We start from the raw sequence: 21,184 nt of genomic DNA, 5'->3' as shown, positions 1-21,184 counted from the left end.
GCTGCAGGCCAGGTGGAGAGCAGCTCTACTCACAGCAGCTCTATTGGTGCAGTCCTGAGGCTCTTCCCTCCACATGTGGTCTGTGAACAGCCCATTTACCCTGACACTGGTGTCACACCTCACTGCTGGGGAGTCACAGGGAGATGCTCTCAGCTTTCTCAGTCCTGTTTTGGCCAGCCAGCCCCAGGGGCTCCTTCCTCCCAGGAGGCGCCTGCCCTACTTGCCGGCAGATCATGCTATTGCTGCAGGTTGGGGAAAGGGTCGCTCCATTCACAACAACTACAGCAGAGCAGCCCCATGGCTTCTCACTGTGTGTCAATGAGCTGACGGCTCACACAACCCATCTAAAATCAGGTCATTACAAGCTAGACCGAAAGGAACCCAGCCTACTGCACACCAACAGTTGGGGATCCTGCACCGGAAAGCAAAATTGTTTAGAGATTCTGGGCACTAGAGGCATCCTGCATAAATCTACTACTCCATAAGAAACACTGAAAATATGAGATGACAGAGAAATTTGATCCAAACAAAACTGTAAGACCTAACATCAGGAAGAGAGCTGAGTGGAACTGAAATCACCAATCTTCTGGATAAAGACTTCAAAGTAGAAGTTGTAAACATGCTCATGGCTCTACAGAAAAATATTCAGGAAGTAAGGGAGCACACCTCAACAAAAAGACAACCTGCAAAAAAGTCACTCAGAGGTGAATAAAACAGTATCTGAAAAAAAAATGCAACAAGGGGATTTAATAGCAGGCTTTCACAGGATGAAGAAATGAAAAATAATCAGGAAATTAGGGAGCAAGTAAACAGTGCAGCCAAAAAACAGGAAAAAGGATCACTAGGAAAGAAAGAATAGTTTATTAAGAGAGCTTTGTGACAAAACCAAACGGAACAATATTAGCATAACAGGGGTACCAGAAGGAGAAAAGACAAACGGATAAGAAGTCTTTCTGAAGGGATAAAAACTCTCTTTGAAGAAGTAAGTGTTGGAACCTTCACCAATCTGGGGAAGGAAATTACACTCAGGTCACAGAAGAGAAGAAAAGCCCTAACAAAAGGATCCTTAGGAAGGCAACAACATGACATATAATAATTAAAATGGCAAGGATCAAGGACAGAGCACTGCAAACAGCCAGAGAGAAAAAAGGTAACTTATAAATGAAATCCAGTAAGGCTTTCAGCACACTGCTCAGCAGCAACCTTACAGGCCAGAAGGTAGTGGCATGATATGTTTAATGTAATGAAACTGAAGGACTTCCATCCAAGAACATTCTACCTGGCAAGAAAATCATTTAAATTTGAAGCACGAAATCAACAATACTCAGATAAACAAAAGTTGGAGGAATACACCACCACTACTCCAGCCCTAGAGGATATGTTCAAGGGACTGTTCTAGATGAAAATGTTCCTAAGTCGAAATAGCTGTCACCAGTGAAAATAAACTCACAGTAAAGGTAGTAGACCAGTTCATTACCAGCAAATATGAAATTAAATCAACTACTCACAAAACCAGTCAAGGAATACACAAAAAGTGAGGAATATGACACCTAGTATGTAAGTGTGAAAGAGGAAGAAGGGAGGAAAAAAAAGTACCTCTGGACTGTGTCTGAAATAGAGTACTCAGCAATTTAAGGCAGACAGTTAGATAGAAAAGAAGCTGCCCTTGAGCCTTTGGTAACCACAGATTTAAAACCTACAATGGTAATGAGTACACATCAATCAATAATCACCTTTAATGTAAATGGACTAAGTGCACCAAGCAAAAGATATAGAGTGGTACAATGGATAAAGAAACCAGAACTGAGAGATGGCTCAGCATGGTGGTGAGAGTAGGGCTGCGGAAATCTCCAAAAACCATACATATTTTTGAAACTACGACAGATACAACTATTCCTAAAAGAGAGAGAGACCAGAAGATATAGCACAATAGCCAGGCTACACCTACATCTGCGAGAACGCAGCATCTCACGAAAAGGGTAAGATACAAGTCGCGGCCCGGCAGGAAACGAGTGTTCCCCCGACCCCGGCTCACCGGTGGGAGAAAAGAAGTTGGAGTGGGGAGGGAGTGGAAGGGCAGGCCTGCTAAATAACCAGCCCTAGTAATCTGCACAGGGAGCAGAGACACACATTGCATGGTGTGCTGGACATTAGAGAAACAGAAGGGTAGCTTCCGAGACAGACACTGCGAGCAGGTCCCCACAGCAAGCTGCCCTGGGAAAAGAGAGAAGCGGGCCCTTTTTAAATCTCTTAAAGGGACAAGGGCTTAACGGCGGAACAAAATTGTCCCAGTACACTCTGCCCAGCAGGCTGGGAATCTTGAGAAACTTCCGGCCCCCTAACTCCCTGGGGAGTAAAGCAGCCCCGAAGCCCCTCACGGCGATAAGCACCATGCCATTCATTCCCCCTGGGCAGCACTGCAGGGAGACCGGCTGACCCGGCAGAGCTGTGGAGCAGCCGGAGAGTGGCCCCGCCAACGTCAACCACGCAGAGTCTCCTGCAAGCATGCAGCTAACTGGGACAGGCAGCGGAAGCTGGAGCAAGATCTGGAAGGCAGGAAGAGGCGCTGTTCTCAGGAGAACACACCAGCACGGGTGTGAAGCCCTGCCCCTGCAGTCCTCTAGGCTAGCCTGAGGGCGGCCCTGACTACCGCAGCTCAGGAGATCATCCCAGAGACTGCTTCCCGATGATTAAACTCATATGTGGAGTATAAGAAACAAAGAAAAAGACTGAAGGAGCAAAACATCAGCAGACTCACAGAAACCAAGAATGGACTAACAGGAAAGGGACTGGGGAGGATGGCTGGGAAGGGAGAGACAAAGGGGGGAAAGGGGCATTATGATTAGCAGACATAATGTAGGGGGGAGGAATGGGGACAGCTCTACAACACAGAGAAGACAAGTAGAGATTGTATAGCATCTTACTATGCTGATAGACAGTGACTGTAATGGGGTATGGGGTGGGGACTTGAGGACGGGGGGGAGTCTAGTAACCATAGAATCTCAACATAATAAAGGCAATATATGACAAACCCACAGGCAACATTATATTCAACACGGAGAAGCTCAAAGCTTTTCACCCAAGATCAGGAAAAAGACAGGAACGCCCACTCTCTCCACTGTTATTCAACATAGTACTGGAGGTCCTACCCATGGCAATCAGACAAAACAAAGAAATAAAAGGACTCCAGATTGGTAAAGAAGAAGTCAAACTGTCACTATTTGCAGCTGAAATGATACTGTACAGAAAAAACCTAAAAGACTCCACTGCAAAACTACTAGAACTAATATATGAATTCAGCAAGGTTCCAGGATACAAAATTACTACACACAAATCTGTTGATTTCCTATACACCAAGGACGACCTAGCAGAAAAAGAAATCAGGAAAACAATTCCATTCATGATTGCATCAAAAAGAATAAAATACCTAGAAATAAACCTAACCAAGCAAGCAAAAGACCTATACCCTGAGAAGTACAAGACACTCTTAAGAGAAATTAAAGAGGACACTAACGAGTGGTAACTCATCCCATGCTCTTGGCTAGGTGGAATAATTCTGTCAAAACGAACATCCTGCCTAAGGCAATATACAGATTCAATGCAATCCCTATCAAAATACCAACAGCTTCCTTCAACGAACTGGAACAAGTAGTGTTAAAATTCGGGGCCAAAGACCCCGAAGAGCCGAGGCAATCCAGAGAAGGAGGAGTAAAGTTGGCGGACCTCACTTCCCAACTTCAAGCCCTACTAAAGCCACAGTAATCAAGACAATTTGGCACTGGCACAAGAACAGACCCACAGACCAGTGGAACAGGATACAGAGTCCAGACATTAATCCACACGCACGTGGTCAACTAACTAACGTACAATAAAGGAGCCACGGACATACAATGGGGAAATGACGGCCTCTTCAACAGTTGGTGTTGGCAAAACTGCCCAGCTACATGCAAGAGAATGAAACTGGATTATTGTCTAACCCCATACACAATAGTAAACTCGAAATGGATTAAAGACCTGGACGTAAGTCGAGAGAACTGTCCATAAAACTCTTAGGAAAAGACAGCCAAAAATCTCTTGGACACGGACATGAGTGACCTCTTCATGAACATGTCTCCCCGGGCAACAGAAACTAAAGCAAACATGAACAAGTGGGACTACTTCAAGCCGAAAAGATTCTGTACAGCAAAGGACACCATTAGTAGAACAAAAAGGTAACCTACAGTATGGGAGAATGACATATCCAATAAAGGGTTAACATCCAAATTATATAAAGAGCTCACACACCTCAACAGGCAAAATGCAGATAAGCCAATCATAAAATGGGCAGAGGAGCTGAGCAGACACTTCTCCAAACAAATTCAGACCTCCACTAGGCACATGAAAAGGTGCTCCAAATCGCTAATCATCAGACAAATGAAAATTAAAACCACAGTACGATTATCAGCTCACACCAGTCAGGACGCCCACCATCCAAAAGAGAAACTATGAAAATGTAGGCGAGAATGTGGAGAAAGGGGAACCCTCCTACACTGCTGGTGGGAATGTAAGTTACTTCAATCACTGTGGAAAGCAGTATGTTTCCCACAGGAAAGGAGGTTACTCAAAGAACTCAAAATAGAAATACCATTAGACCCAGGAATTCCACTCCTAGGAATTTACCTTAAGAATGCAGCAGCCCTGCTTGAAAAAGACATAGGCACCCCTATGCTTACCACAGCGCTACCTACAATGCCTAGAATCAGAAGCAACCTAAGTGTCCAACAGTACATGAATGGATAAAGAGGATGTGGTAAATATACACAATGTAATATTATTCAGCCATAAGAAGAAAAGAAATCCTACCACTTGCAACAGCACGGATGGAGCTAGAGGGTATTTTGCTCAGTGAAAAAAGCCAGGTGGAAAAAGACAACTATCAAATGATTACACTCATGTGTGGTGAATAAAAAGAAAGGAAAAACTGAAGGAACAAAAGAGCAGCAGAATCACAGAACCCAAAACTGGACTAAGTTACCAAAGAGAAAGGGACTGAGGAGGATGGGTGGGAACGGAGGGATAAGGGGATAAAAAGGGCATTATCATTAGCAGATACAATATAGTGGGGGACTCATGGGGAAGACTGTACAACACAGAGAGGACAAGTAGTGATTCTATTGCATCACTACCCTGATGGAGAGTGACTATAATGGGGTTTGTGGTCGGCACTCGAAAATGGGGAGGAGTCTAGTAACCATGTTGCTCAGGTAACTGTATATTAATGATACAAAAATAAAGGAAGAAACAAGAACCATCTATGTGCTATCTACAAGAAACTCATCTCAGATTCAAGGACCTACATGGAATGTAAGTGAGGAAGGGACAAAGATAGTTCACACGAATTATAGGCAGAAAAAAGCAGGAGTAGCAATACCAGTACGTGACTAAATAGATTTCAAAAGAAAACAAGTAACAAGATACAAAAAGGGCCTTACATAATGAGAAAGGGGTCAGTCCAACAAGAGGATGTAACCATTATAATCAGGCCCTCAAAAGAGGAGCACCTAAATATGTAAAACACAGAACCACAGAATTAAACAGGTGGACAGAATGCAACAAATTTGTATCAGGAGACTTTTAACACAGCACTCACACCAACAGATCAACTAGACAGAAAATAAAGAGACAGAGACTCTGAACACCACATTAGAACAGATGGACCTAACAGACATCTACAGAACAGTCTGCCCAAAAGAAGCCGTACACACATTCAAGTCCACGTGGGATATTTCCCAGCACAGATCACAGAGGCGGCCACAAAAAGACCCTCAATAAATTACAATAGACTGAAATTTTATCAAGCAGCCTCTCAGACCACAATGGTATGAAACTAGACATAAATTACACAGAGAATACAAAATAGTCTACAAACACATGGAGGCTAAGCAACATTCTTATAAATAATCAGTGGATCGATGATAAAATTAAGAGATCAAACAATATATGGAGACAAATGAAAACAAACAGCCCAAAACCTGCGGGATGTGGCAAAGGCAGTTCTAAGAGGAAACTACACAGCAATATGTAGGCTCACCTCAAGAAAGAAGAACAATCCCAAATAAGAAGTCTAAACTCACAAAGCAACCAGAAAAGAAGAAGAAGTAAGGCCCAAACTCAGTGAGAGGGACATAATAAAGATCAGAGCACAAATAAAAATCTAGAAGAGCAAACCACAGAGCCTATCTGGAGCTGGTTCTTTGGGGAAATAAAAAAGATAAACCCCTAGCCAGATATACCAAGAAAAAAAGAAAATGTACACACATAAATATAATCAGAAATGAGAAAGGACACCATGGGTACACAAGGAATTATTAGAAAATACTATGAAAAATTCTATGTCAATAAATTGAATGACCTACTGGAAACGGACATTCTAGAAAAATGCAACCTTCCAAGACTGACCTAAGAAGAAACAGAAAATCTGAACAGACCAATACTAAGATTGAACTTGAATCGGTAATCAAGGAAATACCTAGAACAAAACATTCCCGGCCAGATGGGCTTCATGGCTGAATTTTATCAAACATTTAAAGACCTAATACCCATCCTTCTTAAAGCATTTCAGAAAGTACAAGAGGAAGGAATACTCCCAAACTCATTCTACAAAACGAGCATCACTGCAATACCAAAACCAGACAAGGACACCACAAAAAAAGAAAATTAGAGACAAATATTCATTATGAACAGATGCACAAATCCTCAAGAAATTATTAGCAAACCAAATTCAAACACATATCAAAAAGATCAACCATCATGACCAAGTGAGATTTCTTCCAGGGAGGCAAGGATCATACAATATTTGAAAGTAAATCAGTATCACACATCACATCAACAAGGAGGATGACAAAAATCACACCATCGTCTCAATTGATGCTGTAAAAGCATTTGACACAGCTCAACATCTATTCATGAGAAAAACTCTCAATTAAATGGGCATAGAGGGTACATACCTCAACATAATTAAGGCCATACACAACAAACCCACAGTCAAAATAATCCTTTTAAGAGCAAAACGCTGAAAGGTTTTCCTCTAACATCAGGAACAAGACAAGGATGCCCACTCTGACCACTTGTGTTCAACATAAAAGTGGCTGGAGATCCTAGCCACAGCAAAAAAAATCACCAAGAGATAAAGGCATCAAAATTGATAGGGAAGAAGTTAAACTGTCACTATTTGTAGATGACATGGTGTTATATGTAGAGAACCCTAATGACACCACCAAAAATAGTTAGAACTAATAACTGAATTCAGCAAAGTTACAGGATATAAAATTAATACACAGAAATATGGTACATTCCTTTATAGTAGCAACATATTAGCAGAAAGAAAAAACAGGAAAACAACCCCATTTACAACTGCATCAAAAAGAATAAAATACCTGGGAATAAACTTAACCAAGGAGGTGAAATACCTTTACTCTGAAAACAAGGTACTCGTGAGAGAAATTAAGACACCAATAAATAGAAATCTATCCTGTGCTCATGGACAGGAAGAATTAATATCGTCAAAATGGCCATCTTGCCCAAAGTAATTTACAGATCCAATGCAATACCTATGAAAATACCAATGGCATTTTTCAAGATTTAGACAGAATAATCATAAAATTAAGTGTGAAACCACAAAAGACCTTGAACAGCCAAAACAATCCTGAGAAGGAAGAACAAAGCTGGGAGGGAATACACTCTCTAATTTCAAGCTCTACTACAAAGCCACAGTAATCAAAACAGTTTGGTAATGGCACAAGAACAGACCCATAGATGAATGGAAAGGAATAGAGAGCTCAGAAGTAAACCCACACACATATGGTCAATTATAAATTATGTTAAAGGAGCCATGAATATACAATGGGGAAAAGTCAGCCTCTTGTGTTGGCAAAACAGGACAGCTATATGTAAGAGAATGAACTGGATGATTGTCTAACATTATACACAAAAGTAAAACTCAAAGTGGATCAAAGACCTGAATGTAAGTCATGATGCTATAAAACTCTCAGAAAGAAACATAGGTGAGAATCTCTTGAACATAAACATGAGCAACCTTTACCTGAACACATCTCCTTGGTGAGGGAACAAAATAAAAAATGAACAACTGGGACTACGACAAACTGAAAAGCTTCTGTACAGCAAACAACACCATCAGCAGAACAATATGGCATCCTGCAGTATGGAAGAATGTATTTCTAAATGATTCATCTGATAAGGAGTTAATATCCAAACTACGTAAAGACTTCACATGCCTTAACACTCCATAACATACAACCCGATGGAAAAATTGGGTGAAGCATCTGAACAGATACTTCTCCAAAGAAATACAGATGGCCAATAAGCACATGTAAGGATGCTCCACATTGCTAATCATCAGGGAAATGAAAAATAAAACCACAATGAGTTACCACATCACACCACTTAGGAAAGCCACTATCCAACAGACAATGCTATCCAAGAAACAACAAATGCTGGCAAGGACGTGGAGAAAGGGGAGCCTTCTGACACTGTTCATGGGAATGGAAATTGGTTCAACCACTGTGAAAAGTAATATGCAGATTTCTCAAAAAACTAAAACAGAGATACCATTTTACTCAGTAATTCTACTTCTAGGAATTTACCTTAAGTAATCAAAACCACTGATTCAAAAAGACGTATGCAACCCTATGCTTATTGCTGCACTGTATACAATAGCCCATATATGGAAGCAACCTAAGTGTCCTTCAGTACATGAATGGATAAAGAAGATGTGGTACAAATCCACAATGGATTACTATTCAGCCATAAGAAGAAAACAAATCCTACCATTTGCAACAACACGGATGGAGCTAGAGGGTATTACGCTCAGTGAAATAAGCCAGATGGAGAAAGACAAGTACCAAATTATTTCACTCATTTGTGGAGCATAAGCAGGAAGCAAAAGAGAAGGAACAGAACAGCACTAGACCATAGACACCATGAAGGGAGTTGTGGTTACCAAAAGGGAGGGCTGGGATGGGTGCGGGGGGTGAGAGAAGGGGACTAAGGGGCACAATAATGCAATCACGATCCATGTTGGTCATGGGACGGTAGTACTTATGGAGAACACAGGTAATGATGTAATGACTCTGTAATATCTGAGTTCAATGACGAACAGTGACCACACTGGAGGTGGTGAGGACTGATAGTATAGGTGAATGTTGAAGCAATGTATTGTGAATTTGAAACCATCACAAGATTGTGTATCATTGATGCTTTAATTAAAAACAAAAAGATCATATTATGTAGATTTAAGAACAAAAAATATTACAAAAAATAAAAAGGAACACCAAGTTGAAATAATTTGTCACAAAGACATAACAATCATAAATGTAGATGTACCAAACAATACTTGAAAAATACATGAAAAGAAATTTGACAAATCTAAAGGGAAAAATAGACAAACCCACAATTACAGATGGAAAAATTTTTCTAATCTGTTCTTCCATCCTTTAACTATTTATTCATGAATATATGTATGTAAGAAGTACAGATTTATTATGAGTGTTCGTAAACTGAACACACCTATATAACCACCACCCAAATAAAGAAAGAGGCTAGTTCTCCAGAAAACTCCCTTATGCCTCCTTTTAATCACCATCTCTGCCCCATTTTTTCCTATCTTACTGCACACTATAGGTCTTTAGCACCATGTGGATGATCTTGTTGGTAACAGATAGGCTAAGCCATTCTAGTCCTCTCACAACTGTTCAGGACTGGTGTTCTTCCATTTTACAGTTGGAAATGTTTAACATGACTCTTAATTATTGCTAGAATAAGTAGACCGAAAAAAAAGTTAGAAGAGCAGAAAGAATAGGTGCAGTCTGTTTACTCACTGAGCTATTCTGAGGTCATTTTTCTTATTTGGACCAAATTATTTTACCTCTTCAGATTTACACTTTTTAAAATTTTTTTAGATTTTAATTTTGACTTACAAAATAGGAAGTCAACAGTAGGCTATTAGTCAAGTTTTTGGTGGATCAAAAGTTACACACAGATTTTTGACTGTGTTGGGCTGGCAGGGGTATCAGTGCTCCTAAACCCCTGTATTCTTCAAAGGTTAACTGTGCGAATAACCATTAAGTACACATTACTTTGTTTCAATAATTATCAGTAAAAGGCCAACTTGTTTCACTGTATCAATACACATTAACTGTGCCTACCTCCCCAGAATTATTTCAGAAAATCCAGGCAGTTTATTTTATTTGAAATGCCTTAGCATGATTCTTTCTTTGAAACAAAATCTACAACACTATAATCCTACATAAAATAATGAAAATTCTAAATATCATAGGTGTAGCCATTATTCAAATTTCCCTAAGAATCAAGCTCATTTCTAAAATTATTCACCCCAAACCATTTTACCTTCAGCCGGTAATTTAATAAAACTTTCACTTGTAATGTAAATAAAAGAACTCAAAAGTTAGTGCGAACTGGACGCTACATTCTATCCACGCATTAAATCTCAGCATATCTTAAGAAAATTCAATGACATGCATCAAGGATGATACCTTGATGCATGTCCAAGAGTCTTTGTTAGTTGTGGTGGTTATGTTAGTCACGGCAGAGGAGAGATGGGCAACATGCTGATTAAATATTTCTGTTACCATTACTGTTTTTTAAATATCTTTCAGGTATGAATTAAAATATTCAGCTACAGTTTTTATGAGGCAAACAACTGAAGCTCAAAAAGGATGTAAAGGGATGAGGCGTCCTCTGAGATTAATATAATCCTTAAAGAATACCTATACATTTCAGTACAAATATAACAACATATTGACTTAAATTTGCATTCTCTAAAGAGCCACTGAGAAGTTAAATTTTAAAAAATTAAGTATTAAACACAACTCGTTTTAAAGATTTTAAAAATGTACCGTTTTTATGGTATCTGCACCATCTGCAGCTGGCTGACATGCTTCTGCTATAGCTCGAACATGGCCACTGCCAATGGCAGTTAACAACAGTTTAGCTATTTTAAGACTATTGAAGTAAGCACCTCTCCGAGTTTCCGTATCTGTATTTGGCAGGAAGTTATTACTTGTTAGCATACTCAGTACAAGGGATAAGCCACCACTTTTCAAGAAGTGAAACTGAAAGTCAGGGGAATCATCTGCCAAAGATGCACCAGCAGGCATTAACAGGACATAAACTACCTAGAAAGAAAAGGGGGCGTGGGATGAAAACTGCATTAAAGGGTAATAAAAAATGAATCTATAACTTCCATTTCCTTTATGGAAACTAAGAAATTCTTCACTGTTTCACATAATAATTTGAAACAATTAACTAATTCAAATTATTTCAAAATCTTACATATGTTCTTCATATCACTGTATGATGTAGAAATTATAGTTTTGAATAGGAAAAACACCAACCTCTGTTAGGTATAGCACTCTGGAGGCAGAAGGACCACAGAAAAGTTAATCAAGAGACGGTTCAAGGATATTTTCTCCAAGTTTTGCATGGTCCAAACAAACAGTTCTTAATTTTCCTATTGTTATGCTATCTGTCAAAAAAAACCAGACACAGCCCAGAGTAAAATACAATATATAATGTTCTTTTAAAAACAATTTAATTAACTCTTCATTAAGGTGTCATTATTATGCACTCTTATGAAGGTTCCACAAGAAAAACAATGTGGTTTTTACATTTACCTTTATTACTGAGTCCCCCGCCATACCCCATTGCAGTCACTGTCCATCAGTGTAGTAAGGCAATACATATGTTCTTAACATCTCACATTTGATACATTCAAGAGTTTATTTTGAATATGGAACATCAATAAATATCATTTCTGAGATCAAATGTTACAAGACAACCAGTACTGGACTCCCGAATGATCAACTAGGGCTCTTTAATCACCAACCAAAATACAAAGGCAACAGTTTCCTATCTAGAGACCTCAAATCAACACGTGCTTCATCTACTGGAAAAAGAAAAAGAAAACAAAAACCCCACACTGAAGAGGAATTCGTTTTTGAAACTCAAATAACACAAGCTCCTCCCACCAAGGTCTCAATGATTTGCCTCTTATGGTAACATTATCCTTGAACTGTTGATCCTTTAATGAAATAAAATTAAATAACTTTCAAGAGAAGATGTAACTTAAAAACAAAACAGCGTAAGAGACTGTTTCCTAAAGTATACCTAGAAGTTAGGAAAAGCTTGTATTTCCTTTCATATTACAGAGACAATTGGGCATAGAAAAACCCACAAACACATAATCAGAAGACACAATAAAAAGATAATCCCCTCTTGGAAAAACAAATGATTCTGTATTAGAGATTACTGCTTACATACAATGCCCAAAGTGCAAGTAACAAGAGGAAAAATAAGTAAGAGGGACTATGTCAAAACTAAGTCTTTTGTGCATCAGAGGATACTACTTGGAGAATGAAAACAGAACGCCCAGAATGGGAAGAAGTATTTGTAAATCAAAGAGGACTTGTATCTGAATGTATCAAGAACATTTACAATGGAGTAAAACAGATAATCTAATTAAAAATACAAGCAAAGGCTGTGACTAGATACTGCTCCAAGACACACATATGGCTCATAAGCACATGAAAAAATACTCAGCATCATTAGCCAACAGGGACAGATCAAAGCCATAACGAGAGGCCACTTAAAAACACAACTATGATGAGATGATGATATTAAAAACAGTGACAGGTATTGGTGAAAACTGGTGATACGAATTAGGACCCCTGTATCTTACTTGAGAGAACAGAAAAATGGGGCACCCACTTTTAAGTACAATTTGGCACTTCCCTGATGTCACACACAAGATTACTGCTATTGACCAGCAATTTCTCTCCCAAGTCTACATCCAAGAAAAGTGCAAGTATATGTCCAGACCAAAACTTGTGCAAAATTGTCCATACCAGCATTATTAATAATAGCCTAAACAGGGGAACATTAGGCATATGCTGACAGATGAACTGATCAACAAAAATTTGTTGCTGAGGTAGGGTAGGGACATGGGACTAGCATTATGATTAATTGTTTTTGCCTATACCTAAAAATGTATATATTTTGCAAGTCTTACTACACTGATGGACAGTGACTGCAATGGGGTATGGTGGGGGACTCAATAATAAAGGTAAATACTGATATATAAAAAGTACAGTAAGAACAAGAGAGAGTACATCTGAGGCTGATTCATTCTATTTTAAACACCAGTCAGTAAAAGGGGTTAGATTACTAACATACTTTATGGCAATCAGACAGTAACAGACTATTTTAAGGCAAGGCAAGCACTCCTAAATGACATGTCCCCACTGCTTGAGAATAACCACTATTGTAGAGAAGAACAGGATCAATAAATTCCTTGTGTTTTAAGTTTATCTGACAGAATATCTAGAGGACATTCTACAGACAACATAATGTCTCCCACAATAGACAGACATTCATGAGACCACTTGTCAAGCCTGCACCTCCACCACCCATAGTCTATTGCCCCACTCCTGAAACCCTTAAAAATCCGAATTCTAAGCCTTAAAGTGCATCTCCTCTTTGGGGTTGCCTGCACTCCCCTTTCTTCAAGTGTGTACTTTTGCCTGAAATAAAGACTTCTTACTGCTCAACCTAACTGTGTTTTGTCTCTTCACTTTTCCAGTAGAAGTGTTCTTGCCACTTCGCCATTTCACATCCTATTTTCTGGACTTCAGTACAAGTCTTCATGCTCCTTTTTTTTTACTTCAAACAAGTAGGGAGGGACTACTGAGATCTCTGATTTTGACTTGCAGGTACTTGCCACCTGAGTGACCGGGACAGGGCTGCAGCTGTATGATCATGCTCTTTAGCAGCCTGCCTGAAAATCTCCTGATTGCCTTTTGTAAGTTATCAGAACATAATCTCACTACATCCAGTGCTCTGTGCCTCCCCAAAATCCTGGGGTGGTAGGGACTTAGTTCTCGTGCCATATGGATTCAGGATCACACCAGATACCAGGTGACCCTGGCTTTAGGAGTTAGCAAAAGATTTTCCATGAACGGAAGAGGAGTTCAGTGAACTTCCCTGTCCTCCCTCTGCTCTTCCTTCTCTCTGCTGCCTGTGTGGCTGCTGCTCTCGTTTTAATGAATTCCTTCCTTACCTACACTTGTCTGACCTGCTCAAGAGTTCTTTCCCGTTCAAAGTCAAGAGCCCTCCCCTGAACGGTTTGAAGTTTCCCCTAGTGCACAGGGAGCTAGCCCGAAATTACAAGCCTACAGTGGAATAGACTCAGCCTTAAAAAGAAAGGAAATCAAATCGGCCATACTTTACACATGGATGAATTTTAAGGACATCAGGCGAAATGAACAAGCCACTAGTCACATAAAAAGAGAGACTGTATGAGACCACTTATATAAGGTATCCAGAGAAGTTAAAACCTCATTAATTAAGTGGAATACTGGTTGCTAGGAGCTAGGAGAAGAGGATAAATGGAGAATTGTTGTTTAATGGGTATAGAGTTCCAGTTTTTTAAGCGGGAAAAGTTTTGGAGGTTTCCTGCACAATAGAAATACACTTAATAAAAAATAACACATTAAGACAGTAAAGTTTTTGTTAAAGTGAATTGTACCAAAATATTTTTTAAATGACATGATAACAAGAAAGAATACAAAGCCCAATTCGACAGAATGTACAAAAAACAACTGGTTAGTTTTCAAAAGTATCAAAGATGTTAGACATTCTGATCTACATAAAGTCTTCTATGGATACATAAAAGAATATCCTTGTTCTCTGGAAACACAAAATGAGGTGTATTATGTTATGTAGCTTTAAATTTAGTACAATATAAAAAGTTGGCTTTGTAATAATGAAAAATTATTTCAGTGGAAACAAGTGGCCACGTAGGGAAGAGAACAAAACAGGAAACCTATCAATAATAGCAGAAAACAAGTAATACAGCCTGTCGTACACAAACACACTTCTGAACACTAATTAGGTCATATTCAATTGGCAAACAGGGGAATAATGACAGTATAATACAGAAGTTTAGCTTGTTCAGATAAGAGTTCCCTGAAGAAGGGGAGCCAGAACAGTGACACGTAAGTAACATTCAAATAAGAAGAAAAAAAAGGCATTAGCTTGACAGCTACACTTGTTCAAGCTCTTTCAGCTCTACCATAAGAAAATTATTCCCATCTTTGTATTGCTCTTGACCCACACTTCCTTCTATGTCCCCCTTTTTTCAGATTTCCACTTTCATTCAGTGGCCTTACCTCTATGGTATTTATTCCTCTTTTACCATTTCGAAATGTTTAATACATATCAAAAGAGTACATATACAGTACATTGAGATTACTGAGTGGGCAGTCCAGGTTATCTCTAAAAGACACGAATTATTGTTTTTAGTAGTGCTTTGCTTAAATTTTATGTGGAAGGAATCCAAAAGCAACAGGATACACTTTCTTCTCAACTGCACATGGAACATTTTCAAGAACAGATCATACACTAGGCCACAAGAAGAACCTCAATAAATTCCAAAACACTGAAATTGTACCAACCAGCTTCTCAGATCACAAAGGTATGAAACTAGAAATAAATTACAGAAAGAAAACGAAAAAGCCCACAAACACATGGAGGCTTAATAACATGCTCCTAATCAATCAATGGATCAGTGACCAAATAAAAACAAGAGATCAAGCAATATACAGAGACAAATGACACCCATAATTCAATAACACAAAATCTGTTGGACGCAGCAAAGGCAACGCTAAGAGGGAAATATATTGCAATACAGGCCAACCTCAGGAAAGAAGGACAATCCCAAATGAACACTCTAAACTAACAATTAATCAAACTAGAAAAGGAAGAACAAATGAGGCCCAAAGTCAGTAGAAGAAGGGACATAATAAAGATTAAAGCAGAAATAAATAAATTTGAGAAGAATAAAACAATTGAAAGAATCAATGAAAGGGGGGGCTGATTCTTCAAGAAAATAAACAAAAAAGATAAACCCTAGCCAGACTTATCAAGAAAAAAAGAGAGTCTCCACACATAAACAGAATCAGAAATAAGAAAGGAAAAATCACTACGGATAACACAGAAATACAAAGAAATATGAGAGAATACTATGAAAAATTATATGGTACAAACTGGATAACATAGAAGAAATGGACAACTTTCTGGAAAAATAAAACCTTCCAAGGCTGACCAAGGAAGAAACAGAAAATCTGAATAGACCAAATACCAACAAAGAAACTGAACTGGTAACCAAAAAACTAGCTAAGAACAAAACTCCTGGACCAGATGACTTCACCACTGAATTTTATCAAACATTTAGTGAAGACCTAACACCCATCCTCCTTAAAGTTCTCCAAAAAGTAGAAGAGGAGGGAATACTCCCAAACTCATTTTAGGAAGCCAACATCACTCCAATACCAAAACCAGACAAAGACCCCACAAAAAAAGAAAATTACAGACCAATATCCCTGATGAACACACATGCAAAAATACTCAACAAAATATTAGCAAAAAGAATTCAAAAGTACATCAAAAGGATCATCTACCATGATCAAGTGGGATTCATCCCAGGGATGCAAGGATGGTACAGCATCCAAAAATCCATCATCAGCCACTACATCGACAAAAAGAAGGACAAAAACCACATGAACCACATGATCATCTCCATAGACGCTGGAAAAGCATTCGACAAAATTCAACATTCATTCATGATAAAATCTCTCAACAAAATGGGTACAGAGGGCAAGCGCCTCAACACAATGAAGGCCATATATGACAGACACACAGCTTTTCCTTTAAGATCGGGAACAAGACAAGGACGCCCACTCTCCCCACTTTTATTCAACATAGTTTTGGAGGTCCCAGCCATGGCAATCAGACAATACAAAGAAATACAAGGCATCCAGATTGGAAAGGAAGAAGTTAAACTGTCCCTGTCTGCAGACTACATGATACTGTACATAGGAAACCCTGAAGAATCCACTCCAAAACAACCAGATCTAAAATCTGAATTCAGCAAAGTTGCAGGATACAAAATTAATACACAGAAATCTGTTTCTTTCCTGTACACTAATGATGAAATAGCAGAAAGAGAAATCGGGACAACAATTCCATTCACAATTGCATCAAAAAGAATAAAATACCCAAGAACAAACCTAACCAAGCAAGTGAAAGACCTATACCTGCAAACTACGGGGCACTCTTAAGAAAAATTAAAGAGGACAGTAATAAATGGAAATTCATTCCATGCTCTTGGCTAGGAAGAATTAATATTGTCAAAATGGCCATCCTGCATAAAGCAATAAACAGATTCACTGCAATCCCTATCAAAGTACCTACAGCATTCTTCAATGAACTAGAGCAAATGGTCCTAAAATTCAATTGGAATGACAAAAGACCCTGAATAGCCAAAGCAATCCTGAGACGGAAGAATAAAGCAGGGGGAGTTGCGCTTCCTGACTTCGAGCTCTACTACAAAGCCACTGTAATCAAAACAATTTGGTACTGGCGCAAGAACAGACCCATAGACCAGTGAAACAGGATACAGAGTCCAGATATAAACCCAAGCATATATGGTCAATTAAAATACGATAAAAGAACCATGGGTATACCATGGGGAAAGGACAGCCTCTTCAACAGCTGGTGTTGGCAAAACTGGACAGGTACATTTAAGAGAATGAAACTGGAATACTGTCTAACCCCATACACAAAAGTAAACTCAAAATGCATCAAAGACCTGAATGTAAGTCGTGCAACCAAAAAACTCTAATCTATTGGACATAAACATGAGCAACTGCTTCATGAACATTTCTCCCTGGGCAAGGGAAACAAAAGCAAAAATGAAAAAGTGGGACTATACCAAACTAAAAAGCTTCTGTAGAGCAAAGGACACCATCAGTAGAACACAAAGACATCCTACAGTATGGGAGAATATATTCATAAATGACATATCTGATAAAGGGTTGATATCCAAATTACATAAAGAGCTCACACAGCTCAACAAACAAAAAGCAAACAAACCAATTAAAAAATGGGCAGACGACCTGAACAGACACTTCTCCAAAGAAGAAATTCAGTTGGACAACAGGCACGTGAAAAGATGCTCCACATCGCTAATCATCAGAGAAATGCAAATTAAAACCACAATGAGATATCACCTCACACCAGTTACGATGGCCAACATCCAAAAGTCAAACAACAACAAATGTTGGCGAGGATGTGGAGAAAGGCGAACCCTCCTACACTGCTGGTGGGAATGTAAACTAGTTCAACCATTGTGGAAAGCAATACAGAGGCTCCTTTAAAAACTCAAAGTAAAAATACCATTTGACCCAGGAATTCCACTCCTAGGAATTTACCCTAGGATTGCAACAGCTCCGCTTGAGAAAGACATATGCACTACTACGTTTATCACAGCACTATTTACAACAGCCAAGAAATGGAAGCAATGTCAGTGTCCATCAGTAGATGAATGGATAAAGAAGATGTGGTACATATACACAATGGAGTACCTCAGCCATGAGAAGAAAACAAAGTGTACCATCTGCAACGACATGGATGGAGTGAGAGGGTATTACACTCAGTGAAATAAGTCAGATGGAGAAAGACAAGTACCAAATGATTTCACTCATCTGTGGAGTATAAGAACAAAGTGAAAACGGAAGGAACAAAACAGCGGCAGACTCACAGAACTCAAGAATGGACTAACAATTATCAAAAGGAAAGGGACTGGGAAGGATGGGAGGGAATTGAGGGATAAGAGGGAAAGAAAACGGGGCATCATGATTAGCACACATAATGTAGCAGGGGGTAGGACACGGGAAATGTAGTATATACAGAGAAAACAAGTAATGATTCTTTAGCATCTTAGTACGCTGACGGACTGTGACTGTAATGGGCATATGGGGGGATATGATAATAGGGGGAGTCTAGTAATCATAATATTGTTCATGTAATTGTACATTAATGATATCAAAATAAATTAAAAACAATTGTTTTATGTGGAAGGACAACCTTAAGAAGTGATGCAGGTCAGGCTCTGTGAGAGAATATGGAGAAGAATGCTAATAGAGAGGTAAGATTAATTATAGGATTAATCAAGTAAGAATACCTATGAAAGGATAAGATGGAATGAGGTTTGTCACTGCCAGAAGTTAAGTTTCAAATATAAAAAGAGAGAAAACAAAAGTAGACTCAAGTATTGGACTGTACTTAGGAGCATTGGTGTGATCGCATCATTTTTGTGTAGATAGATACACAGACTTTCATACAGCAGGTGAGAAAATGAGCATATGTATATATACATATATGTAATTCCTACTTCTGTTTACTGTGAGGAGATGCGAGCAGCAACATATATGTTAACGCAATGAACACTTAGCACCCACGACTTAGCTTCTACAGATCATTTAACACTAGTAGTAACTGGGTTTCAAAAAAATGGCTGATTCCAGAGCTGGAGTAGGGAAATCTGTTCATTTGGTAGATAAAAAATAAAAGCCACTTAACTTTAATAAGGACATCAAGTATGGCCGATTGCAGCAGTTGAAGAAATATGTACACAGAAAATAAACTTCTTTAAAAGTATTAGTCTTTTGGCAAGAAAAAATTACAGAGTTGAGAGCATTGGAGATGTTGTAAGTTAAAAAAAAAAGGCACTAGAAACAGTGGTGATCATAATATAACTGTCGAATATTGTGCATATAATCAATGCTACTCAATTATCCATTCATAAGTAACTGAATGGCAGATTCTGTCATACATATTTTTACCACAGTAAGAAAATAAAAACAAAAATGACTCATTTTTCCTGGTCCATGATGAGTTGATAGATTAATGCTGCTGCTCAGTAGTTGCTTAGGCTGAGTCAACGTCAACTCTTTAGTGACTAAAATACAACCTGCATATAACAACTACGTAAGTAAATATTTTCAAGGAAGTTGAGAAAACACTACTTCAGTACAACATGAGTGGAATCTGCTAAAATGTTAACTTTGCATGGAAACAGTATATGTGAAACAGAAAAAGACTGAGGAAGAAAGATTTACAAATCTTGTGCAATAAGGTATGTGTATACCATATAGTCATTCACTGACTGTACTATTAATTAGCAAATACTCTGTGGAAAGAATCTGACCCTATCACGTGTATTCAATCAGTAGAGTCCACAGTGAATTTCACTTACTTGTACGGGTGTAACCATCTTTAATTTCATGAATTTTTGTTGGAAATAAAATCTGTCTGAGTCTCTTGACTCGCCTTAATACAGAACAATTCAGTACTTTACAGCAATAAAATTTTACTGGTCTTTGTAACACAGGCTCTGGAGTGCATTTTTTTTTTTAACAATATGAGGTTTAATGGATCACAAATGTCCTATCACAGCAGGAACACTGGAAATGTCCAAAAAAAGAAACGGAACCATATGTGAAGTAACAGGGGAGAAAACCACAAAAACATTACAACAAATAGGTAAAAAATGTTGTTATATCAACTTAATTTAAAAAAAAAAAAACGTAGAATAGGGGAGGCAAAATTTCATGCAAAATGGACTTAATCCCAATAGCACTTTCTCAAGTATAAAAAATTTCAAAAGCATAAATGAAGCATAAGTACATACGAGCAAAACACCAAAAAAGCAAACATTCACATGTGAAGCAGTTAGTCTTTTGACTGACAATGTTGAGTAGCCTCTCCCAGAAGAGAAAAAATACATACAAAAATCCATCATAAGATTTCAGAATTCAAGCACTTTAAAAAAGACTTCCACACTGATGGACAGTGACTGTAAAGGGGTATATGGGGGGGAATGTGGTGATGGGGGGAATCTAGTAAACACAATGTTCCTCTTGTAATTGTAGATGAATGATACCAAAAAAAAAAAAAAAAGGCTCCCAAACAGAAAGGAAATTATGGCTTCAGACTTCCCACTTCCCAAGGAACTGTAATGGAACAAATTTTCAATCTTCAACTCTATGCACAACACAAAGAAACCATACTACTACAAGTGAGGGTTTAACTGTATTCAGAAAAACTGTTAAAAAAAATCTGCTTCCCATGTACCCATTTTTTGGAGGGTGTGCCTTCACCAAGATGAGGACTGACTCAAGAAATACCTAAGACAAAAGAGCACCAGAGAATTCACCACAGGGAAGTTACATAAATTAGTCTCAGAGCAGTTAACTGTATCAAAGAGAAC

The 21,184-nt window shown here is 38.5% G+C and overlaps 1 protein-coding gene across 1 annotated transcript in view; it reads right to left on the bottom strand.

Moving 5' to 3' along the window:
• Nucleotides 1–21,184, bottom strand: part of LOC130682069 (probable ubiquitin carboxyl-terminal hydrolase FAF-X) — a 166,434-nt gene that overhangs the window by 81,584 nt on the left and 63,666 nt on the right. Inside the window, 2 exon segments of the mRNA XM_057496199.1 lie at nucleotides 10,914–11,192; nucleotides 11,412–11,542. Of these exon segments, the coding sequence (XP_057352182.1) occupies nucleotides 10,914–11,192; nucleotides 11,412–11,542 (410 nt within the window).

Source organism: Manis pentadactyla, chromosome Y (assembly GCF_030020395.1).
Source record: "Manis pentadactyla isolate mManPen7 chromosome Y, mManPen7.hap1, whole genome shotgun sequence".
Lineage (NCBI taxonomy): Eukaryota > Metazoa > Chordata > Mammalia > Pholidota > Manidae > Manis > Manis pentadactyla.
This window is presented reverse-complemented; position numbering and strand designations above follow the sequence as displayed.